This window comes from Chaetodon trifascialis, chromosome 20 (assembly GCF_039877785.1).
Source record: "Chaetodon trifascialis isolate fChaTrf1 chromosome 20, fChaTrf1.hap1, whole genome shotgun sequence".
NCBI classification, from domain to species: Eukaryota; Metazoa; Chordata; class Actinopteri; order Chaetodontiformes; family Chaetodontidae; genus Chaetodon; species Chaetodon trifascialis.
The window spans coordinates 13,319,532-13,346,219 of NC_092075.1; the positions used below are offsets into that span (position 1 = coordinate 13,319,532).

The 26,688-nt window shown below is 41.4% G+C and overlaps 1 protein-coding gene across 2 annotated transcripts in view; it reads left to right on the top strand.

The window, feature by feature from the left end:
* Positions 1-18,253, top strand: part of trabd2a (TraB domain containing 2A) — a 56,185-nt gene extending 37,932 nt beyond the window's left edge. Inside the window, exons 5-7 of one of the 2 annotated variants that reach the window (XM_070988963.1) lie at positions 8,123-8,213; positions 11,476-11,748; positions 16,680-18,253. In XM_070988963.1, coding sequence (XP_070845064.1) covers positions 8,123-8,213; positions 11,476-11,748; positions 16,680-16,878 — 563 coding nt within the window. In that variant the 3' untranslated portion in view covers positions 16,879-18,253. The remainder of the gene's footprint in view (positions 1-8,122; positions 8,214-11,475; positions 11,749-16,679) is intronic. The other variant, XM_070988964.1, reaches the window with a different exon arrangement.
* Positions 18,254-26,688: the final 8,435 nt, after the last annotated feature.

The following is a 26,688-nucleotide window of genomic DNA, read 5'->3' on the forward strand; positions in this document are numbered from 1 at the left end:
TTTAGCCTTACACCGAAGGCCTTACAGGATGCTCTTATCCTCAGCAATCACAGTCTGGCATCTGACGACTTAACATTCCTGCCTTGTTTTGCATGTTTTTCCCTTTGTCTCAGTGTTTTTCTTTCCATGTTAAATGCAGCGGTTGACATCAGCGCTCATTCTGCTCCCTCGTCTCCGCTTCTGTCGAACTGTCTCATTTTTTGTCCGCACCTACGTCCCGTCTGTTGTTTCTGCCTCCGCTTCCCTCCTCTTCCCTCCATCTCTCCTTCGCCAGCCTGTGCGTGTTTGCGAAACGGCGATCGGTATCAATTCAACAATAAAAGAGTGACCTGTTGAATTCCTGTTTCTGAACTGTGCGCCTCACTTTGGCTGAGAGAGATAGAAAGACAAATGTTTTGGTGGTGGTTCAGATGTTAGCATTCTTTGGCTTGACTTAAGAAAGGCTTATTTCATGGAACAGAGGCGTATTTGTGTCTTTCAAATTCACACAGCCATATCACAGCTGTCTTTTATCACAGCTTTCTCACATCACTGGTGTCCTACGCTCAAAACCATATCCCTGAGGAATTTGAATGGAAAAGCTGTCTGATCCTTATGATAAGTTGTCAAGAATATTGAACCATTTCAAGAGGTGCCAATAACTATAACAGTGATTTTAACACTTTGGGGCCGCGGGGAAGTCGCAACAGGAGGTGAAATGCGTTTTATTGTTGGAAATCACATCACAGCTCGTTTTGCCATTTATGAGAGACATTTCTTCTCTTCATTCAAGGCTTAAATATAGAGAAAACAATACGAACCATCATGGCGTGGATACTGAATCACAGTTTCTTGAATGCAGAATTGATGCATTTTAAATAAAGGCAGCTAAGCCTGGACAACTGAGAATAAATTGCTTACAGAGACTTTAAATACGTTTCATCCGGGATGTAGCGTAAATGTGGGTTTGAAGTTTTAACTCTTGCATCGATTTGAAGGAAATTATGACATCATCTTCACAAACAAGGCCCGTACAGTAGGTCATTAATGACTGAGCAGCAGAAGCACTAAAACAACATTTGGAGGTTTGATTTGGCTCAGTCACTGGTTTCACCATTAAACCGGACTTCTCTGGTTCTGCAGCAGTCTATGTTGTTTTTCTGTCCTTCTACACATAAGTGGGCTAAATCATATGTGGTTGTGTTTTTAAAGCATACCATTTATTTTTATGATATAGACAGAGGAAGAAGAATTGAGAAATGCAGCAGATTGGAACTAAATATAACATGTGATAGGTTTTGGACTGGTTTGAATCATTGACGGTGAGATTTTTTTTGGGGGGGGGTTAGGTTGAATTTGTGGGCTTGTATGCAGACGCATTTAACCAAACGTCTCTTGGTTTTGGCTACTGACTTTCTCTCCTATGCTATTATGTTAAGAGTATCCCCATCCTGCAGGGACTTTGGATGAAAATGACAACATATAGCTGCAAGTAACATCATAGTAAATTGATTCCAGGCGAAAACAGCCATTTTTGAAGCTATTTTTCCATGGCTCATCCAGTGGTAAAGAATCTTGGTGCCTGCTAGGATGACTATTATATTAACATTAAGAGGCTCTTCTCAACACCACAATTTGGCTACGCTACATAAATTATGTAAGTTTCACTTAAAAAACAACATTAGCTGCTGCTGTCCAGTAATTGAATTGTGGTTAAGATGTCTTTACATAAAACAGTGCTGTGCTGCATTCCTGTCTCGTCCCCTTCTAACGTTTAGCCACTCGTGCAATGCGGCCCTGGGGGTGCTGGTGGCAGCCGGTTGGGAGGTCCAGAATGAAGTATCAACAACAACTAGGCCTATTTGATGGATTTCCTTGAAATTTAGTACCACAGCTCATGATCCCAAGAGGGTGAATCCTGCTGATGACTGACGGGTGAACCAAGCACGCAGCTGTGCTTGTTCCATCTTGTGGTTTTTCACACATGCCATGGCACTGCTGGATTAGATGGAGCAAGGGATGTATTTAATATTCAGCAAGTCTGCAAGACAATGTGTTTCTTGATTTACAAGCCTTAAACAAGTCGCTGATTCATATACGTCATCAGTGGAGTCTTGTGATTGGTTCGTTCGCTCCATGTTGAAAGCACCCTTTACGTGCCTGTTCCTGCAATATTGCTGCTTTCATTCACACAACAGACGTCCCAGCATTTTCCCTGAAATGTTACTCAGTCTCGAGTTGGGAAACTGGCAGTACGGATTTCCCTGAATATTGATCCCATGCAGGAAATGTTCCTGAAAATTTGAGCAGTACACTACACGTGTGAAAGCAAAAATACCACATTTAATTATTCTCAACCAGCTTGACAGCATTTAATCACGTTTGTCTCTGTTTTGAGCGTCCTGTTCTTTTCAAACAAATTGTACTTGACTTGTAGTAGATTATTAGAGTAGGTGGTTTGACTGTCCATCGCAGACAGAGCACAGAGTGGTCTAAAAAATGGACATGGAGAAGTGCTCTGTAAGCAGAGCCTGTGTTTCCAGACATTTGATATGTGTGTTAATATAGATCTGGCATTCTGTGCAGAACACCAGGACGGCTGTGTGATCTTTATACCAGTGGATAACCAGTAATTTTCCTGTTATTTGTCTCTGACATGACTGTCACTTTTATGGATTGCTGCGTCTCCTTCGCTGTTGAAGACTGCTTGTCTGTTAGCAGCCCTGCGAGCCAAAACAGTGATTTTCCACTCAAATCTTTGCCTGGTTAGTGCTTCCATTGTCCTAGAAACGTCAAGTCCTAAAACTCAGTCCATTACTTAGTTTTGACAATAGTTTGAATAGCTTAAGTCTCTCTTTTAATAACTCTCTTTCTGTGAGTGTGCTGTAATTTATGCCCCATTGCTGTTCTTAAAACCACTGTCGTGTCAAATATCTACACAACAAGCGAAAGCCCCAAAAAATTGGCCAGCTGCGAGGTACTTTCAAGCCAAGTGTTTGTGGCTCTATGTCACTGGCAATAAGAGTTACTTCCAGGAAGTAACAAACTTAAACACTGCATACTACAGACTAAAGAAAGTACCAGACACCTCTCTGTCATCTTCCTCAATAAAAGGCTTCATTCAGTTCTTAGTGGCGATTATGTGCTGCTGAGCCCAGATGACTCGCAGGGAGCGTGTGTACATAAACAGCTAGCGAAGGCTATACGGTGCAGAATGGCCTCAGTGCTGCCTGTACAGCATTTGTTTATCCAACATGCTGTAATGTTATGAGAACTGCTGCTTGAGCCCTGGTTACAGCTTGTAATGTAAATATTAATGTGTGTGGAAAAGGAACGCTATTTAAAGCTTACCATATGTTCTAATAATGTGAGCCGCTGATTGTGGAGACTGGATGCCGTTTGAAGGACGGGTGCCGCCTCAGCTCTCATCTGCCGTTCTTCTGACCGAGTACAGGTGTGCAAGAAAGGTTTCTCTCGCCTTAAAAGAGGAGGACTAAGAGCAGCTTCCTTATTTGCATTAAGCAAACCTGTCTCCCTTTCATATACAATGACTCTGATTTGGCAAATTGTGGGAAACATAATGCGACTAGAATATGTTTTGTAACAGCACAATAAGGAGACTCTTGCATTAAATGTACAGTATCTAAGGGTGTATTCAGACCAGGAAAGCCCCTTGGTCCGCTGTCTTTGGTTCGGACCAAAATACAGTGTTTCTTTTTCGGTTTGGTGCGGTTCCTTTTCACATTGCAGTTTTCGCAAGAGGCCCAGAATTTGTCAACAAACCCACGTGTGCAAAGATTGTTCAGTCATTGGACAAAACAGTCAGGGGCAGGGTAACGGGGTATAAACCAAAAAAAAAAAAAAGGGGGGGATGGAGATTATGGAGATTCAGCGTGTTGCACTCGTATTGATTTGTCATACAGTTACAAACGTTTGCAGAACTTTTGGAGCATCAGAAGCGTTTGTCACAACGTCGAGCATACTGTTTATGTTGTCGTCTGCCCAAATCTCCAAAAGACATTTCGTCTCCTCTTCGCTCCACGTTGAGCCGCAACTCATTTTAACCCAATGGTCTGATAACGTGCTGCTAATCTTTGGAGTTACCGCACTAATCAAAACATTTCCCATAATGCCCGCAGCAATGGGAGCCTGCTGCGTCCAAAAAGGCATATCATTTTTAGGACCGGGTCAGTCCGAGCACGGTTGCTTTCACATATCAAGCGAACCGCACCGGGGTCCGTTTGGGAGCCAACCGAGACCACCTCTCCGGCTGGGTCTCGGTATAGCTGTTTGGTCTGCACCAGAGTTCGATGGTTTGTATTCACACCAGCCCAAAAGGTCCGCACCAACGATTTTTTTGGTTTGGTTCGAACCACACAAGGCAGGTGTGAATACGCCCTTGATGTTTGTGGTCAGCATATTTCTTGTGTAATGATTTTATGGTTACATTACCTTAAGGACGTTGACTTGAAGCCACAATCTTGACCTTAATCAAATGTTTTAGGAGCCATAACTGAACAACATTACCTTGTTCTCCTCCTCCTCCTCCTCCTCCTCCTCCTCCTCCTCCTCCTCCTCCTCACAGTATAAGAACGGCCCACTTCCTGGATCAAGTCAGCAATTGTGTTTCCTCCAAAATTCATTTGGCCAAGCAAATTAGCAGCTCACAAACCCATTTTCTAGGAGATGTAGTTATTGCTGCGTTTGTATTACACAACAAGTAGCGAACCATCCCTACTCAAAGTTTGCACCCATTCAGCAAAGGCATCTAAACTACGCCACCTGATCATTAGACACTGCAGCCGTCACTTCATAGAAAAGCTCGGTAAACATTTAAAAACTCTGTAAGTTTTTATAACCGTGACACGAGCTAATCTGTGACCCTCTTACTCAGTGGTCCCATGTGTGAATGTCACTACATGTGGGCAGGTAGCTGTGAATGAGAGCTTTCAGGTCCGTCTCCAGTCTTTATCTCTACCATCTGCCCTCTCTCAGCGCTGCTGGAAAGACATACAGTCAGCATATTGTGCATTGATGCACATACGTTTGGCCCATTTCATAGATTTAAAATGTATGAAATTGCCCTAAATAAATAGTCTGTGGAAATTTCTGTCAGATGTCGCTCCAGATGTTGCTCCAGAAGTGTGCTTCTAAAGTGTGGTCTGGGGCCTAACATGGCCTGCAGGTTTCTAGCTGGAGCCTAAATGAACATGACCACTACTGTTCCTTATGTAGGAACCTAAAGCAGCGCTGAAGTGAGTCCTCAGGATGGAAAACTGTAATAAGTGGCATGGTGAGGAGTGGAATTAGACTCAGTAAGAACATGAAATTATCAAGAAAGCAATGTTTTCATTTGGATTTGCTGTGAGACAACTAACAAGCAGAAAAACTGATGGTGATTGTGTGAGTCAACATGCAGTGAAATGAAAACATGTGTGAAAGCAGCGTGGCAGAACCAGACTTAATACAGAACGCTAAATATTTATGTGTCAGCGCCACGCCGTCAGCGCTCTTCACAATTATCATGTGTGCTTTGTTTTAAAGCAAATACTGAAGAATGGGAGGAGAAATTGAAAATGTAAATATGGAAGTAGTTTTGCTGCGTTCGAGTGCCAAAGCTCTAAAAATGTCGCGTGTTACCCAGACACTGATGCTCACTCGATGCTCTCTGTGTTGCAGTAGATGTTTTTTCACCGCAAAGTCTTTTCTTTGTTTTGTGAGCCCCGTTTAAAGCTTTACAACATATGTAAAACTTAGAAATGCTCAGGAAACCACAAGTTTTTCCCAGTGGGATTAAGATGGACCTGTCTTTTTAGAGCATTCTGCAGAGAAAATGAATTCACCTCCAATGAGGAAAACATGGAAAAACATGCACCTGTATATTATTAAATTCAGGCATTATATAATACATATTATATGATTCTGAGCTACATTTTTGATGTCTGTAATAGTGTCACAAATCAAGTGGCCTCAAAATTTAGGTCAGCTTCCAAAGGCTACATCATACATGAGGAAAGTACAGACCTTCTAATAAAACATCATTTTCTGTTCCTGCTCTCTGCCTCTTTCTGCATCGTCAATCATTCTTAATTAAAGATGTTTTTGTTTGTAATTCCGTGACTTCATTGCACCGGTAAGCAGCAGGATTGGCCTTTTTTTCTACTTTTTTTTTAAAGTATGACTGTTGGACTCTGGTGTAGTCCGTCTATGATTTTCTATGATGTTGCTTAATGACACTCAGGCTGCTCCAAAAATTGAAAGCATACGTATTTGGAGGAAATGCACTATAAGAGGAGTTTGTGTTCTCATCATAACTTGATCTCATAAAAATAAGCTTCTTTGATTTTTGCAGTGCACACAAATGTCACGTTTTAGCCTTTTTCTTTCTCTTTTTCTTTGTATTGTGGCTTTTTTATATATATATATATATAAATATCTTCTTTCTTCAGCGTTCGTCTCAAACCTTTTTTTCCCCCCAGCTCTTCACACACTCTGTCCCCAAAAACACACTGAAGCCTTTGGGGACATGTTAGAATTGATGGTTTACCTCCTACTAGAATTTGTGCATTTCCATGCATGTGTGTGTGTGTGTGTGTGTGACCCTTTGAAGTTTCTGGAGTCCGCCCACCCCTCTGTGGCCCTACATTGTGCTGAACAGCTCCATTTGTCCCACCTTAATCCCCTGACGTAAACTCACATAAATCACACTGAGTTGTTTCTAAACGTGGGCAGGCTGGAAAACTCGGTCTCTGTCTCTCTGTCTCACTCCGGTTTCCAACTCCCACGGATAGTTTAAGAGCTGCTGGGTATTCATGGAACTGACCACCTGTATTGATAATGATTTCAGCTCAGAGTAAGAATAAAGGCATGGCTCTTTTGCACTTTAACAGTTATTCTCACACAGCAGTTCCTATGATGTGGAGACTCACATTAACGTAACTTTTCCTATTTAAACATACATACAGGCCAAATAGAAGGCAAAAGTGTGCACAAAGCTTGTCAGTTTTTTCAAAAGCTGCATCAGTCTTCCTCTCAGAGCCACTTGGAAGACAAAATTCACTTGCATTTACCAAGTCGACTAGTTTAGAAAAAGTTATTTAAGTTATTAAAGTTCACTTTTCCATGGCTGTTACATGCTGGGACATAGTTTAAGCCAATACCTATTAGTTCTAGAGATGAGGCAGCATCATGGCATCCATACTGTGTCTGGGCCAGCCTCTCTATCGATGGCTCTGGGCCAAATGAAAGTGCCGGGGCTCATTGTTTACACAGCTCTGTGGTGCCACGGCTGAGCAGGCCCAAACAATGGGCCCCTGCTCCCCCTTGTCAGAGAGAGGGGAAGAATGGAGACCTCTTGACATGGCAACCTGAAGCCTCAATGCCCCCACTTCATGTAGCTGAGAGGGTCAGGGCGAGAAAGAGAGGAAGAGGGAGAAGAGGGGAAGTTAGAGATAAGCGGAGGAGAATGGAGGAATGAAAATGGAAGCGGAAGAAAGGAGCTCAGATATGATCGAGGATGGAGGAAGAGAGATAAAGAGGTGAAGAGAAACGAAGGGACAGTCCGCGAAAAAGAGAGGAAAGAGAAAAGCGTTAAGGAGGCAACGGAAGTATAAAAGAGGGAAAGAGCATCTGATGGCAAGAATGGGAGCAGAGACGATCTTTCTGTTCTCAGTGGTTCCAAATACATTTCCTTATACTGTGGATTGATTTTTGATTTTCACCCCACTGATGATGATTGCCGTTTAGTTTGCCTTTCTTGCAAGACTTAGACGAGAAGGTCGATACTGCCCTCATGTCTGTGTTAAACAATCTCAAACCATTCATTTCATTTTCATCCCTTCAAACAGAAAGCTTTATACAGTGTCCACCAGTATCTTCTCTCTGCTAGTCAAGTGTCATTATGCTCCCTGCCTGAGTTCAGTGTGCGTGCTAGTGCCATTGTTCCAGCACAGGACAAAGTGTCCTCTCTCGAGTCTTTATTTCTGTATTAAAACCACACAGAGGACTTTTCCTATGATCTCCTGAAAAAGCGCAGTTAGAGGAATCATAAACGTCTGTTTCATTTTGCTTGCAGTAACTCGTCACTCGTATTCAGACATGGAGGTCATCACTTTTCTTTTTCTTTTTTTTTTTTTGGTCGCAGGTCACTTTCTTGGCAACAATACAGTCATTGATGTGCTTCGTCGCCAGGGATTCGAGGTGGAGCACACCCCTGCTGGGCAGCCCATAAACAGGTAAAGTTACTGCTAAAATAGCCTTAAACACACACATGCATCATCCAGTGGCACATTAACACACTGCAGTTTGTGATTTATCATGACAGCACACTGTGCATTTAATGACCCCCCCCCCCCCCCCATATTATATGAGCTTCTAATTTTACAAAATTACTGCAGTTTTTCCTCTGAAATCAAAATGTTTTTCTCTATATTAATGATTTATCATGTTGTTCATGAGTCAAACTGCCAAAAATCTCTCAGATACTTTGAAGTGCAGATGGATGTTTGCTGAATCTGAGACTGAGTTTTCTTTAGATGATTCATTATGAAAGTTTTACCGGAATAGCTGAAGTTTTTCCTGGAGACAAAGATAAAGGAGTACATTTCTCAGGACCTTTCCTGATTCGGCAAGTTTTTCGAGCTCATGTTTTCAGTGTAAAGATTGGTCTGGGACCTTTTCACTTTTAGGTATTAATTTTCCATAAAAAGCAGGGAAATTTCTGAAAGACACGAGAAGACTGACAAAGAAAACAGCAGACAAACACTGAGATGACGGATAGAGAACCGGACAGAAAATGTTATGTTTCGCCGTAGTTGTTGCACATTATGGTTTCTTCCGAAAACACTCTTTAAAAAACTCTGTCGAACTCAAAGGCCCATATTTTATCACTTAAATGGGTGTAAGGTTTCATGTCCCGGCCACATGATACAGGGCAACCGCTGCCTCATGGCCCTGACAGGAATATATGTTTCTCTCAACTTTTTCACTGACTGGATTTCAAATGGGAAATCATTTTCCAAGTAAGCACAAATCCATAGTTGGTCTGTGTTCATTTGCAGACCCAAAACAGATGTTCGAGTTCTGCCTCAGCCGTTGTGAGAAATGTGTTGTCTGCAAATCAAAAACTGCACTCGCTAGTCATCCATTGAGAGATTCTCCCTTTTTGAGAAGGCACTCTCTCCAAATGCCCCTAAACAAGAGTATTTATTTCAGTTTGTGAGGTCTTTTAATTTACTAGCACTATTGGCACTGGGGAATCAGTGTTTTGTTAATTTACTGGTAATGAACCACTCCTCTAAGATCAACAGAAGAGGTTCATTTTAATGAGGAAGTTGGTAATCACAGAAACGAAGTTACATAATCACCAAATTATGAGAAGTCTCGTTATTACAGTAGATAAAAGGATCATCATTGCCTTTAAACTTTCAGTATTAGAAGGATAAACTTCACTGTTGTATACAATCCTTAAGATTTTCATGCAATCAAACCCTTCAGCAATAGCCATTGAGTGTATTTACCGCTTTATACAGTATTTTTTTTTTGTAAATGGAGTCCGTCCTTCCTGTGTGTGATTCTGATTGCCCTCACATGCACGAGGGATTCAAAGGAACGATGCACACGGTGCTATTTGTAATTTTATGCCCCTGATCAGCCTCACTGTTCACTGAGTCAGAGCTGTGTTAAATTACTGCTGCCTGACTTTTAATGTTGCTGCTGCTTCAAAAAAAAAAAAAAAAGCATTCTTAATCTGGATCGTAAAGACCTCTTCCAAAGAAAATTGAGTTTTTATCCTTGTAGCATATAAAAAACATCATATGGACATGTTGACAAATATATAATGAGTGAAATAAGCGGTCAGCGCCATGGCTGAGCATCTCCACCTCAGAACGGCCCTCTATCAATGACAAATTCAGACAGCCAGGCTTTCATACATTACATACGTAAGGAACCAATCCCGTCAACTTGCAGGGTGGGGCTTCTTTAAACGAGAAGCTTCAAAATGTGTGTGCAGCCAAAGAGGCAGTAAAGCAGGCAGTAAAAGTAAAATGCCTTCATAAAAAAGTATCTTTTGCACTGACTAAAACATTTGTCAACTGATTCAGTGTTAGCAGACATTAGCAAAACATTTAGTCATGTGATTTGTGACAATGAACCTGCAGAACTCCAACGTTTATCATAAACCAAGCTTGAGCTTTTTGTAAAGGTAGTGCGATTGCCATAAGGAGCTCATATTTATTATTATGTCTCTTATTCACTGGGACCTGTAGATCGCACTGCAGTTAAATCTGACAACCTCCACCAGCCACCACTGAAGTGTTGTTGAAAAGGCCAACCTCTGCAGAGTTCATACCTCCTGCTGTGAAGCATGTAGTGCAGTCTACCATGGCACGCTGTGCGGGTGGCTATCTCACTGCAAATCTCTGTTCTGTTGTGTGTGTGTGAGTGAATAAGGGGGTGAATCTACTTCCACGCACACAAACTCCGCGTTCAGTGCAGGATTACGGGTCTGTGATGAACCTGCATTTGAACCAGGGCAAACGTGTGCGTCCGCGTGCGCGGTGACTGTTTGAGCTGACCTCATCAGAAATGGCCAGCAGCTCATCAGAAGCGAGAGTGTCTTTAATCAAAGGATGAGTTTCGGTTTTTCTCTCATACTTCCCATTCCGATGCTTTAATTTGTTTTTCCAGAAAATCTTGGATATGTTCTCCATTAGACTGCTTATTGGTTCTGGGAAGGTCCACGACATCCTGTTCTTACATAACAGGAATTCTTCGTCTCCTTCCTTCCTTCCTTCCTTCCTTCCTTCCTTCCTTCCTTCCTTCCTTCCTTTGATTTTATTCGACCGTGGTTTCACCTGTCCTTCCCAGGCTGGATGGGACACCAACAACATTTTCAATGTCACATCTGCTTTCACCAGGCCACATTAAAGGCCCACAGAACGTCTATCATTTAAAGCTGACTGACTTTAGACTTTCAAGATACTGCAGTTCTGAAAGCTCCTTAATGGAGAATGGCAGCTATAATCAGGCCAGATTCACAGCAGTTACAATGGATTCAAAGGGAGAGTCACAGCGAGAAAGGAAAGAAAAGACAAGACAGAAAACATGCCAAAATGTTTAATGATATCCACAGAAACCACTCCTGCACCACGATCCATTTCTCTGCCATTGATCCAGCGTCTAATACTCACAGGCAGTTGATATGCAAAAGACAGATTTTTGGTTGAGGATTCTTCTCTGTATGCGGAGAGGAAAACAAGTATGGCTTTGTCTGCCGTATTGTGCATGCCAGCAACAAAAACCTCACATCTATAGTCTTTGCTGAACTCATGAGGCTGCTTCTAAAGAAGAAAAGCAAGAAATATTGATGATTTTGTGCGGTCAAATCACACATATGCTGGCATCAAAGGTCACATTTAACAGCTAAGTGTAAAAATCTACCTGTTCCTCTTTCTTTTGAAAGTATCTTATGTTCCTGTGATGTGCATCCTCTAGGAGGTCATCATCCAGACCTGCCTCGGCAGACTCAGAGGAGCACCACGACGAGTCCCCTCTCCTGGAGCCTTTCCTCCATGAGCTCCCCCAGAAAGAGGACGATCAGGGGCGTCCCCTAGAGGACGATCTGTTACCCCACATGCTTCTGCCACCGGATAGCCTGGAGCTGCTGGAGAAAGCAGAGAGGAAAATGCTGAAGAAAAAGAAGAGGAACAAGCAGAAGAAGCAGAGGCACCGGCATTTTAATGACCTGTGGGTTCGCATCGAGGAGAGGTAAGAGGAGGAAGGGGGATGAAACGATGAGGGGTCTTGTTTTTTCTATAAATCTGTCATCAATGACTTGTCTGTCTCTTTTCCTGTGAAAAGGGGGTGAGGAGAAATGTCGAAAGGGTGAGAGTTTAGGTCACAGGTGGGCAGAAAAGAAGAGGGTACAAGAGGCGACAGAGAGGATGTGAGAGGGGAAATTGGAAATGTGTAACGCAGTCTTTCCACTTGTCTATAGAATAAAACTGACACTTCCTGGTGTGGCGCCGCAGGCTCAAACAGCCACCATATCGCATCACCACACTCTTCATGCAGTCTGCACACACACAGACACACACACACACACCCTGCAGTGTGGTATGCGTCCAGACTAGTTCCTAACTGGTATAAGTGTCTTGGATGTGAAAATAGCAGCCTGGGAATTCCTACTAAGTATCCGGTTTTAGTCTCACAGTAGCTTCAGGCAGGGACTAACCGGACAACAAAACAAGCTCACCTTTCAGACAATATGGAGACCTCTGCGCAAGGTGTGGTCTGCTGTGTTGAAACTTCTCCCAGTTTGCTGTCAGGGCAAAATATTTCGTTTTCATAGATGTGATTCTGCACGCGGGCAGGAAACAAAGAGGTTTACTTGACCTTCCATCCATCCATCCATCCATCCATCCATCCATCCATCCATCCATCCATCCATCCATCCATCCATCCATCCATTTAAGGTCTCAGCACATGAGAGGATTTATCTTTGGCCTACGGGGTGAAATCGGAGCACACAAACACAAAGAGAACATACAAACTTCTCGAGGACCCTCTGGTTGTGAGGCTACATTCACAAGTCATTTTCTAATTCAGGGAAATTGAAAAAATTGCACAGCCTTAAGGTCAAGGTAACTTAATACCTTAATTAATTAATCAAAGAATTACCAAAGCTGATAAGTAATACTGTCATAAAATCAGATTTAGCTTCTTACATGAATCTAATTAATGGACCAGTATGTAGGATTTAGTGGCTTCTAGCAGTGAGGTCGCAGATTGCAGAGTTAATTCTAAGACAACAAAATCACCATTCTTATTTTCATGTCATTATACACTAATAATAATAATTATAATAATAATGCTAATTATTATAATTATAATAATAGATCCGTCTAAATCTTACACACTGGTCCTTAAATTCTGCCCTTTTATGTGTGTATTTTCTTGTATCTGTCTCCTGAATGAGCGTGTCTTTGCATGCTGGAGTCAAACCTCCCAGGCTCTTAATTCGTGTGGAACACAGAGCTTGTTTGCTATGGCTAGTTTTAACATTATGCAGACGGAGACTTGGACTGCTCACACATGGATGTAAACTCAGGACAACAATCAGTCCAATATTTGAAATCTGTGGTTCACATTTCCAAGTTGTCTGCACATGGCCTTGAATTACCAGCTGCGCATCCCATGCGGACCTTTTTGCTTTCATTCTGTGTTGATGTTAGCTTTTGTTACACTTCGTCTTCCACTGCTGATACACGTTGCTTTAAATTCTCTTCGCCTTTGGTTGCATTTTCCTGTGGGTGCTCCAGTCTGCACCCACAGAATCTCAACTATACACTGGTGTGTATATACAGTATTTCTCTGTAAGTTGAAGCATGTTTCCCTGACTTGAGCATCAGCTAAGACTGCTGAAAGCATTTTAGAGCCATTATATAATACAGTCATTCGTTTGCAGTTCCTGATGCTGTGAGACCCCTGAGCAGAGTCCTTCACTGAGTGTGCATGGAAGAAACAGATGATTTTTATTCTAATTCTAACCTGTCTTTTTTTAATTCATTAATTTTAATGTTTATTTTTGCAGCAACAGCGCACAAATAAAAGTAATTGCACCGTTCTTAGCTTGCTAATTTGCATCTGTTGTCCCTGGGCATCACAAAACGGCAAATACACCACGTAAAACAGCATAATGCATAGAAGTCCATCAGTGTGAAATAACAGAATCAGTGAGATGAATAAAATGGTTACTCTACAACTGCCTACAATTATCAGGCACTATAAATAGTTTGGATTAGAAATAACTGCAGCTAAGGTGGGTAAGAGTTTGGACCCGTGCAGAACTCTGGTCGTAGGCATATCGTGCCTTTTACCCCCGTATGAACATGTATTTTTCCATGTACAGTATACACTGTTCCAAATTACTGACGGAAAGAAAACCCACCATGTAGCGTCTGTTCTTCACTGGAACAGAGGGGGTTTGTGAACGTTTGTGTACATTATGTCTGCAGAGATGTTTTCTCTCTTTCTGAGAGACCCTGTATTTTGAATGGAAAGGAAACAGACTGTTTGTGTACACGCTACAAAGTGTACACGGTGCACATCTTTGTATATTTTAACGTCTGAAAAGGTGGCCGTGAGAGAAAGGCAGAGGGAAGCCAGGAAACAGAAGCGACTACAGTGCCACAGTCCTCTTGTGTTTGATGCAGGGCGGCAGAGCAATGTGTCACACCTGGTTTCCTTACACTCTGCTTGCCCTCAAACCTAAATAAACCTGCTTCATAACTTCATTCTCTTGACGTTAAAGTATCTGTTCAGAGAAACTCTGCAGTAAGTCTTGCTAAAAAGGTTCAATTATCAGCTCGATTCGAGAAATTGTGCGGGAAATATTTCACACTGAGCACCAAAAAGAGTTCAGCGTGTTAACAAGCCTCTGTCTGAACAGAAAAATGATGTTTTTCTATTAGGAACTACACAATGAAGCGTGTCACTCTTCGCCGTTGCTTCTCTGTGTGTTGGTTCTCTCATCTATCACTGACTCTAACGCAGCATGTTTTGGCAATCTAATTTTGACTGACACGAAACTCTCCAAACGTTTCCAAATGTGTCCCTTCCTCAGCCAAAGAGTTTGCAGTCTGCCTCTAAGCATACTCCCATTTGTCTGCAGTCAGGACGACGACTGGGACAGGATTTAGTTCCTTTTTTTTTTAAAATTATGATAGCCGTGTTTTCATTTTTCTTCATATTGATGCTTGTCAGATATCTTGCCCAACAAAACATACATCCAGTAAAATGGAAACACTACCTTGCAATCGCTTTTCTTTAATATTGGATGTTATAATGCTGTGTCAAATTGCTGTTGCCGCCCACTGGTATGAGGAGACCCTGACTTCAGGAACTTGCGTGTTTGTTTTGCCTGGCCTCGTCCCAGTCAAAACCACCCAAGCACTGCAGTCCCTGCATCAAACAGGAGAGCAGAAATGATTTAATTGCCAGACTTGTTTAGAAAAGGACAGATAAAGAGAGAAATAGAGACAGCCAAAGGATGGCAGACTGTATAATATTGAGAAAGGAAGCAGAAGCGGGCAGGCTGTAGATATATAACCATGAGCTGATCAATGAGTTTTACGCCCAGGAGTTTTGTGTTCGTGAAAGCTCTGCTGGTTCGCCAGTGTTGTTGCGTTGGATTCCTCTATAAAGCTATTTTTCCCGTACAGGCTTCACCATCATTAATATTTCCATTGTTTTTCTCTCACAATCTGCATGTTTTCTCTGGCGAACTGCATGATAAATGTAGACAGAGTCCTGTTCTTCCACAGATTACACCATGATTTTCCTTTCAATTACAAACAACGGTATTGTGGTTTAGCAGTGCAAACAGAGCAGAATGCTGAATTTGTGTGTGTGTGTGTGTGTGTGTGTGTGTGTGTGTGTATATATTAGAGCTGTCAATCGATTAAAATATTTAATCGCAATTAATCTCATGAATGTTATTGTTAACTAGCGATTAATCACAAATTAATCGCACATTTTTATCTATTCTAAATGTCCCTTGAGTTATCATTTTAATACTTTTATCAACATGGAAAGGTAGATAGGCTTGCTTTGTGCAAATGTTTTTTATTGAAAACAACAACGTGTAGTGTTATATTTCACACTAACATTCTCACTTCGAGCAGTCGTTCGCATTTGAAGCAAAATCTCACACAATTTAACACTGTCAATAAACAGATGACAAAAAAATAAATACTTTGTTACAAAAAATCCCCTTCAACAACCCTTTCTAAGGGATCAAAACAGGGTGATACAAGATAAAGTTACAGTGCACATCATTGTAAACTAGGACTCAGGCTATAGTGCAGTTAAACCATGGCTTAAACTTTCCTTTCTTAAGTTTCCTCTGAACATGCAAGCAGTCAGACTATGATGCTCTTCTGTTTATTCACCAGAGGCTTATCAACCCAGCCTCTTATTTCTCTCCAGAAAGAATGAACATTACTTGGCTATGGCTATGGCTAAGCTTGTCCTTAGTTCTTAGTTCTTAATGATAACTCAGATAACACACAGATAACTTCGGTCTTGTCAGTCGACCCATCTGGCAACTTTTTGAAACCAAACTTTCTATTCAGAATCTTGTTCGCATCCAATTCGCAGTTTCACGCTTGACATCCGCACAAACCAGTAGCCTACTCTTTTACAGCTAGCGAGTGGACAAGACCAAACACGTGCATGGGGCGTGCCTATTGTTTTGTTTCCGGTTTACAACCAGATCCTGTAGTTTTTCTTACGTTACTAGCAGTGGCCACAGCTTATAAAAAACTACAAGTTCACTAGGTCACAAAGAGCGTTAATCTCGCGATAAAAAAATGACGCCGTTGAAATTGATTTGCGTTAAAGCGTTAATAACATGATATTTTTGACAGCAGGAAAAAAAATAAATAAATAAAAAAAAAAATATATATATATATATATATATATATATATATATATATATATATATATATATATATATATATATATATATATATATATATATATATATATATATATATATATATATACTGTAGAGACACACACACACATACAAATTCAAGACTGGTGAAGGTCCAGAAAAATTAAATACACACCTTGTTTGTCTGAGCCCACTGATTTTTTTTTTTTAAATCATCTTTTCTGCTCTCTTCTCTCAACAGTAGTAATTTCCAGTCTCCACCTCCCCCGCTGGTTCGCATCATCAATGGTTACATCACAGTGCAGCCACCTGACAGAGTCCACAGCCACTACAACTACCATCACATATCTTCGCCATCGACCTCCTCGTCCTCTTCGCCTGTCCTCGTCTTCCTCTGCACATTGCTCGCAGTACAGTCGTGGACTGCGCTCCTCTGGTAGAGCGTCAGCTGGGACTCTAGAAAAACAGTCAGCCTCTTTGAGGATAAACTCTCACATATGGTGGTGTCATGTATCAGCTCATGTAAAGCGAGGTCTGATCATGCTTCAGAGTATCCAGAGGAGGCTGCAAAGGAGTCTCTCACAGACTGTTAACAGAGAAAAAAGCATGGAGAAACGATGTGAAATCAGCTCTAGCTGTCGGGTAACGCCGCACTCCATGGATGTTAAGTGTGATAATGTTATGTTGTTGGGATTGGATGGTAACTCATGTCAACAGGGCATGTCTCTCACAAATTCAGGCCTTTATGAGCAAGTTTATGTAACAATTGAACATTTCATAAGGTTTCCATTATTTCACACACACAGACAAACACACACACACACAGCAGGAGCGGGTACACGGAATACAGCAGGAAAGAAAACAGGAAGTGTTTTGGGACATCTCACTGACATTACAGAACATGCTGGTTCCCTGATGGATTACAGTGTTACAGTAGATACTCATCAAACCTCTGAGAATATGAGAGCTCATTGAAGTGACTGAAAATGAGAACGTTGTAGAAACTATTGCCGAATATCAAATACCTTCAATAAGTACAACTGGAACCATATGTCCTTTGTGTGTGTGTGTGTGTGTGTGAGAGAGAGAGAGAGAGAAAGAGAGAGAGTGTGTGTGTGTGTGTGTGGGTGTGAGATAAAGTCTATTAGCTCTTAAACCCCCCGGCCTTGCCGAGCAGAGGCCTTCCTCTCCAGACCCTAATTTATTCTTCCATTTTAGAAGAATTCCTGAAAAGCCTGCCGGGGGAAGGGGGGAAATTGTACATATTGTTTCTAAATATTATAGATGTATTTTAGAATTATTAAAAAAAAAAGAAAATTATCAAAAGTTTTGTGGTTGTTTATATAAATATATAAATAGATATGCAGTATATTTTTTGAAAAGAAAATCAGGAACTAACCACCATAGCCCGCGTCATCTGTCCCACTGAAATGACATTTTGGAGGGGACATATGATTGTATTTTACTTTATGTATCAGTGTTATCATTTGCTTTGCTGGATGTGTCTGCTGAAAGGATACATATTATGTGTGTGTGCGTGTTTTTTTTTTTCCACATAGAGATCATTTGTTTAATTTATTTAACTACTATAGTTTTGCTGTAGGCCATATGGAACATTCCCAGTTTTTTGTTTTTGTGTTTTTTGCAGTCACTATGATGTCCAGATGTGTTATTTCGGATGTTTTCCAGTATGATTTCACATGCATATGATGGTAATGATAATAATTCAGTTTTCAGTACAGGAAGCTGTCTACACAGACAGACCACATACAGCATAGTGCTTTAGGTCTTTCACATTTCACTTATGGCATGAGATGATTGTAATAGTATTACCATGACAACAATAAAATATTTATCTAGATTAAAATCTGACTTTACTGCTCATGTTTGGCTCCAAAGCCAATCACTGGGAAGTCACTGAGGACCTGCCCTTGAGAGTTATTACATTTCTGCTTGCGTGTTTAGAAATATGCATTGCTGTTTTACCATGGCATCTTCGGGGGAGTTCATGCTGATCTTCTGAACCGTGTACATTATTGATTTCAGAACTTAGTAACTTCATTTGGATCACATCTACACACGTAAAGCTTGTTGACAGACATACAGACACAGACAGACAGACAGACAGACAGACAGACAGACAGACAGACAGACAGACAGACAGACAGACAGACAGACAGACGTATGAACACCTGCCAAAGTACTGAATATTGCCTCATTGGAAGTTCCTTGTACCACTGAGGTGTAGGTGTCGTGACGTACACACACACACACACACACAGGGAGAGAGAGAGAGAGAGAGAGAGAGAGAGAGAGAGAGAGAGAGAGAGAGAGAGACTCCGAAGGTGAAAACAATACCAGCTATGCTATCACAGCTTAATACAGCACTGATCCCACTGGAAATGAATGTTTACTTACTTGACTTTGGTCTCTGACACACACACACACGCGCGCACACACACACACACGCACACACACGAACAGCTTTCAGTTGTTGCTGGACATTCTATATTCTTGTCAAACAACTGATCATAACTGTTGCCAGTAATGACACATTCTACATTTACGACAAACCCACTTTTAATAGATTTAAAGTTGACCATGCATGGATGTTTCGGCATATTTAACAAATCTGACACAGTTCGCATGTTTGGCCAAACTCACTTCTCACGTGTCATGCGTTCCATTACAGCACACACACTGACCAAATCCATCTTCAGACTCAGCCTTCACTTTGATCTCAGCGACACACCTGTGACGTTTCGTGACTGTATCTTGCACGGTTGTGATGCTATCACTTGACAAAATCTGGCCACAGGCAGACAGACGTATAAACACCTGAAACCACTTCTGTGGTAGTTCCTGCTACAATACGTGTCTCCAGGACCACATTTAGCCATGATGACGCACACACACACAGACTCACAGGGGGAAAAAAATAAATTCATCATTGTGAGACTGCACATATTAGCAAGATGGTGGCGATATACATTTTTAAAGATTACCGATGTAGCAGGTTGTTTAATTGTACAAATGCGACCCTGCACGTGCAAGAAAGGTCTTATGAGTTTTATCTTTAAATGCCCCAATACATGTTAACATCATAGGAGATTAAATACACATCACATAATGATGTAATGTGTCTCAAGGCACGTTAAAAGATATTATTAATTGCTAATACAAGCTGTTAGTCTAGTCAGCCTCAGACTGATCGTATGTTCTTGCTGTCCTGAACAAATGTGTGGGTGGGTACACAAACACACAGACGCATGTGCTTCCCTCCTGACCTGACCCAGGGTTCATGGCATGTTTATGCGAGGTTAATGTGCTGTGATAAGGCTACTATTAGAGACTGTTTGATGTGTGCATGTGGTCTGCCACAAACAAGGCAGCTGCTCGGCCAGCGCACGTCGATCCTGCAGGCAACAAACAGGAAACCAGAGCTAAGGGATTCTTTAGATGTACAGGAAATGAGAGCTAATTGATTTGTTATATCAACAGGAAAAGAAAGCTAATTGACTTGCTAGTTTGTGCTTTGATTTAGGAGTGACTGTGTGCTGGAAGAGGCCAGAGAGGTCTGTGTAACTGATGTGCACGAGCAAGGTTGAGACAGGAAACATGAGATTTATCGATGTAAATGAGGTGTGAGGTATGAGAGGGAGGTGGTTTGGTCCACAAAGTCCTGACTAAGATGTAACTGAGTATTTTCTCTGTCTGCTTTGTTTGATTTCTTGCATTAAAACGTTGCGAGAGAACTCAGGTGATGTACCTTAAACTCCTGGATATAATCAATGTTTTTCATGTATTTCTTGTCCTATTTTTTCCCTCCGCCAAGAGATGCATGCAGATGCTCCTCAGACGGTCCCATTTACAGCTTTTGGAGGTCGTTCTTCCAACTTTTGTCTGTTCACGAAGTCATAGTGTGGAAACAACATGGACAGCATCCAATGATTACAACTAAATACCGTATTACAAATTACATGTGAGCAAAAAATTGACGCATGCATGAATTATCATCAGCTAAACATTTACTTTCGTCCACCATGTTTCTGTGTATACGATGTCAAAGCTGGTAAGTTGTGTAGTAAATTTTGTTGAGTTGTTGTTCTGACTTGACATGTTGTTGATGTGAATTTTCCCATTCAAGACCTCATTTTTCCAATTATTCCAATACCACATGAAATCAAGTCCAGGCTATTCCTTTGGTTATGGACAATTCTTGGAAATGTGAAAGTTGACCTGACACACAGTTGAATTGCTTCACTTGATTGCTAAATAACATCTGGAATTCAAAGGTCATCCCAGACTGATCTGATATTTAACACAAACGGCCTCTTGATTTTCCCTCTGTGAATTATCTCAGCCTGTACCTGCGACACTTTGCTTAATCAGTTGGCCTTTGCAATCTGTCTCTCTAACAAATGACCCCCTTGACCTTTCCGCTGATCCTACGTGTAAATGCACAGCTGAACATGTGGCACATCTGTAACTTTCACTGTGTGACTGTGTGCTAGAAAAGAGCAGTGCAGAGAGAAAGCAGACTTCATAACTGAAGTCATAAGTGTAGCCAGTGCAAACTGCACAAAGACATTAAACCCAGTCTGCGACTCTTAACGAGATCTTTCCTCTGCTCCATGTAACACAAAACGTTAAAACAACAGACCTTGCAAGTCACTCAGTCATTCTATTAAAGAATAAACAAACAAAGGTGCAGGTCACTCCTCTAATTGCCTCCCGTTGAGTGCCTTCGCTGACAGATGTTACAGCTCATTTACCGTCAGAAACATTGCATGAATAATGGTGTGAATTCTGCAAGTCAAACTGAGTAGCATTAGAGCTAACCAGCGGACAGGAGACATGAAACCAGCAGACAATTCTTTCTAATTGTGTTCACCATAATTTTAAGCTTGTAAAGCCTCCATGTTGATAACAGGTGAGTCTAATTCTAGGCTGAAATGCAGTGAACATGATAGATGTGAATTAGCTGGAGGATAGTATTTCAACCAGAATCACTTGGCTCAACATCACCTTTGCATTACATGCACATGAACTCATGCCCAAGTGATATCTATATAAATAGGTGCAACTTCGACAAATTTGACATCCAAATCATATAATCCTTTTTTTTTTTTTTAGGATCTGTTATGACCCTCGCTTGTGGGATTTTTGCTCTCATTATGCCCTCATTCGCAACAATATGACACAAATATGCTCTTGACAGACATCTACTCCTTAAAACGCAATCAAATAAGAAAATGGGCCTTAGAAAAACACACCATGCACCGGACTGGAGGTGGAGCTGCCAAATTGGACAGAGCAAACCTGTAGGAATTGAAAGCAGATGTCCATGCAGACGTCTGTTTCCTGTGGAGCACAAAACCAGGCGAAGATGAAGACATGGCATTGAAAATCTCGTTGGTCGATGTCCTCGTGATAAGTCTGGAAAAGTGGAATCATCCATTATTTGTTGGTCCTCTTTGAAAATATCGGGTCCTTTCAAAATTTGGAAAATCACAAAATTGGATGTCTGAATGGAGTTAATGAAAGACAGAAGTGGTGGACTGATTTTGTTTTCTTTGATGTTTTCTTATTTTAAAAAGAGACACTACAAAAAAAAACAAAAAAACGAAAACTAAGAGTAGAAATGCTTTCTATGAATCTTTCCACCTCATGACTTTGACATCGTCCTGCCGATGATCCAGTCCAGATCAATCAGTAATTCTCACCTCTTTTATTGCGAGGACCTGGATACTAATTTCACCAATTATTACCAATCCATTGAAACATTCATCCAACCAATTACGCTTTGGTCCAGCCATGTGTACAACCAGCCCCCTCCTTCATTTTGAGCCACAAAGCCAAATGACTTTCCCATTGTTAAAACAAGTCTAGCGTGTTAATGTTTATCTGATGAAGTACTGGTCAATCCCTCACAGTCTTGCACAAATAAGCCCGTGTGTAGAGTAGGTCTCACTGTGGCTATTAGTGCTGCATCAGTCTAAGAGACATAGCGGTGCGTTAACTGAGACCCACGGTAATAAGTGCTCTGTAGCCTGAGTCCTCTGTATATTTATAGAGTAAATACCCTTGAGGTTATATGTAATATGTTATCAGCGCAGGTTTGAGCTTTGACCAATGGGTGCTCCTAGTGTCAACAACAGGATTTCTCTGTTAGAGGACTTCTATTAGGTTGTCTGTCAACATCTGAACACAGGGGAGAACAAGTATTATGTATGTTTTGTCACTGTTTGCTCTTTTTTATTTCTTCATTTCCTCATCTAGGACATCTTTTATTGTGCCTGCCCTTCCCACTGTCCCACATTCTCTCTGAAGACAATTATTGTATCGTATATCATCTGAATAGACAGTTGAGCGTCTCAATAACTTTTGCAGCTGAGGATTAATTTTTAAGTATTAGTAATTAGCATGAGCAAAAAGTAGTCATAAGTCCATAAGAAATTTTCACAGACATCTTCAAATTACACTGTTTTTGTCCCTCAACCAACACATTTAATGGTTTTGGACTTGCAATAAGATGAAAACCGAGAAAAGCAACAAATCCTCATTATAGCAAACCTGCTACCAGCAGATGTTTGGCATTTTTGCTTTAATTAATTGCATTTAATTTCAATAAGATGGCTGTTTTATGCAGAAACATAATTCCACACATGGTTTCTCCAGCCCCAGCAAGAAATATTTGTTTTCTGCCTCATCCTGTAGCATCCAGTGCCAGTATACTGTCAGAGGGGAAGAAAACGTGGCCCATGAGGATTTGAGTTTTAGACCTTTAAACATCAATGCATCGCACTTTAGGTGCTACAAGCCGAGATCCCAAGATCCCTTTGCATCTGCTGGGTTTCCCAAAGGCCTGCTGGATTTGGAACATTTTCATAATGCCTACCTCCTCTGTGTGAATCTGCCCACAGAAACACTGAAAACTTAAGGAATGTATTTGTCTCAGTGAGGTTAAATCAGTGCAAGGACAATGGAAGATGCATATATTGGAAATATTCAGGGCTTTGATTGTCTTGATTGCAAGGTCTGTGCATCTGTTTCTCCTCTGTTGTGCCCCTCTGGGCTCTGCACTTTTCCATTAAATTGTTTATTCTGAATGATTGTTAGTTATTGCCATAGTTAGGAGGTACATACAACTACCTATTCTGTGGACCGGGACTATGGTTTCAGAATACTAGGAATACTCCAATAAATAACTGAACAGACAAACAGAGCAATAAATCGTCCCCCTCAAAATGTCATAGTTGCTGGCAACATGTTGATATTCTTCAGACAGCAACCTGAAGAAACCTGAAATGAAATACTGCCGTCTGCTTGTGCTTAGGCATTCCATGCCATAAAGCCTTTCAAAGGGAGTGTGAACTGAATACAGAGCTCCAGTGAAATTTACTGTCTAAACAGTAGCTCTGACAGTACACCTGAGTCATTTTTATTACAGTTTGGTTTCAAACCTAATTACCAGGTCTTTTTAACGGCCGACATTTTGACATGTCACAGCAGGAAAAGCACAGGTGTAGATAATAAAATGATTGAATTTCATTAAGTGGCCTCAGTGTCAGGGCTCTGGTATTGTGCATGCTGGCACACTGTCCCACAGTAAGGGCATATTGGATACTTGACTAGAACAGGACTCAAAAAGGCCTTTCCATTAACCTGCCCTTGTTGTGTTTGTGCAACAAGGGCTGGGACTGGTTCTTGAAGGAATAACCAAAGCCCAACCTCAAACTGTGAGAGGAATTTATGTTTTGGAGTTTTGTTCCTCTTAAGCTTTTTAATGTTACCACAGAATGCATTGTAATCATGACTAATCGGGATATTTTTGTAGGTATGTGACCTAATCAAACAAATGCTTTTGAAGTTTCAGCATGAGTTGAAATAGATTTTTCTTTCAGAGAAAGCGGCCTCTTCTCGATGCTCGCAGCAGTGATCAAAGCAGCTGTGTATTCCCTGTGCATGTAAAATCACATTTTCAGTTCTGAAGGAGTTTTAGAGCAAAAAAGCATTTTTATGTCTGTCAGTGCCTCTCAGGGTTGGTCCGCCTGTGATTGTCAGCTTATAAACAAATGAACCATCTGTGCGCTAGCACTACACCACAGGGTGTCACTCAGTTATAGCCCGGGTCAATGGATCCCATTCACGGGAACTATTTTTTTGGTGCATGTTATTGATAGAAGGAAGCCCACACTGGGAGCTCGAACTTGGAGTCACAACACACACACACACACACACACACATTAGACTTACATTCATTTTTCAGAGATTTACCTTAACACTAACGACTGACCTTACCTACCCCTCTTGGGTTTACGTTAGGATAGAAATCCCAGAGCTGTGTCAGCCTCCTCTGAGCTCAGAGAGTCCTCAGGTGTCTGCTGACAGACGAGGGACAGTGCCAGGATCCCCCACATCGTCTCCTGGATCAATATGGACTCACACAAGCAGAATAATGAGTTTCTAGTGGATGATGCCGAAGGTGTTGATACACCTTAAACTTCCTGATCTCAATTAAGATGAGTATCGTTCCACAATGAGCAGGTTAAAGCATTTGATTTGTTGATTTGTGGGGTAAAAAAAATCTATATGATGCAGCTTTGTGAAAGCTCAGGGGAGAGACCTGCTGTAGCATGAAGGGTTATGAACTGCTGACCCTCAGTGGTGATAGCAGGTTAGTGCACTAGAGAGGGCAACGTGTAAAAAAAAATTCTCTCTGGAGTCAGTGTGCTCGTCTCCATCAGTATATCAGCTTTGACAAAGGCCTCAATCTCCTCCTCAGAGAGAGGAGCTACCTGTGAAAATATGTTTGAATCAAAAAATGTCCTAAAACAGCTGGGCACAGTGTTTAACAGATGTTACACAGGAGGAATTTGCTGAGGAACATTTTCGGCGGCAGATTAATAAACACATCTGATGCTCACGTGAGTATCTCCAGCTGGAGGACAGTGCATTTGGGACTCAGTCCAAATAAACTACAGAGTGTGTGTTCATGGTAATGGAGGAAAATACCACCCAGTGCAGCAGTGTGGCTCGCTGATGTGAGCTCAATAGAGCTCTGTGGCACAGAAGAAGAAGATGTATCAGGCTGTGGATACACTGATTATTAGTCAAATACATTCATTCGTAACACTGATTGATAACATTTAATATAACATCATCATAATTGCATAGTTTCTGTATATTTGTGTTGCTATGAATTAAATTTTTTGTGACCTGCAGAATATAATGGTTTGAAATTGTGAGTGCGCCTTCAAATATAATGATATCTGGAACCAAGTGTGACAAGAATGTGTTTGATGTCCATTCCCATGAAGATATCAGTCCATGAGAATGGTGTCTGGTACCTTGTGCTATGGGAGTGTGCTGATATTTACTGTATATTCAGTTAATGAAAAGACCAATAAACTTTGGGGGGCAGTGATGTGCAGGGGTAAGTGAGAGTGATTTGTGTTTCTGACTCAGTTGATCCCGGGACCAGCTCGGTTTTCTGTGCACATTTTGGGAACACACAATACACCTATCACATCAGACCCCTATGACTGCTGATCATTATTAGAGTGATTCTATTGATGTGTAAGTGGATGTGAACCCATCTGGCTCAGACCGCTTTTCTGCAAATTAATCATTAGAAAGGCAGCCAGGAGGGCCTCAAGGGAGCTGAAGGCTTGGACGGAGCTGCTGATACTCAGATCAGTGGTTGCCACCCAAACAAAGGTAAGCAGAGCCTTTTTAAGTCTGCATATGCTGGCCAAAAACGCACGTAGCCTCTCCTCCACAGAGCCTAAATGGATGAGTGTAGAGTCTGGTGCGACATTGCATGCATGCATAAAGAGAATGGAATTGAACTAACCCATGTTGTGAATGTGTGCAGGGTGAAATGATTGAGTGGACGCTTAGTGTGATGAAAATGTGTTTGCTTGTTGTTTTGTGGTAGACTGATTCAGCTGGTGTTGACAAATTACAAACAGTCAGAATACAAGAAGAAGGATATTTTTCAGAGGCGACCGCCGCGCCGGACAGCAGGTGAGTGATTGGCAGATGAGTCTCAGCTGTGCTCAGGTGATGAGGTGTAGACAGGTACAGCCAATCCAGTAGGTGGGACACACGCATACACAGACAGGGAGAGACAGACACAAGGAAAAGATTCATAGAAAGTATTCAATATGTAATTTGTAATATTTTCATTGAAGTGTCTCTTTTTAAAAAACCATCAAGGAAAATAATTCTACAGTCCACCACTT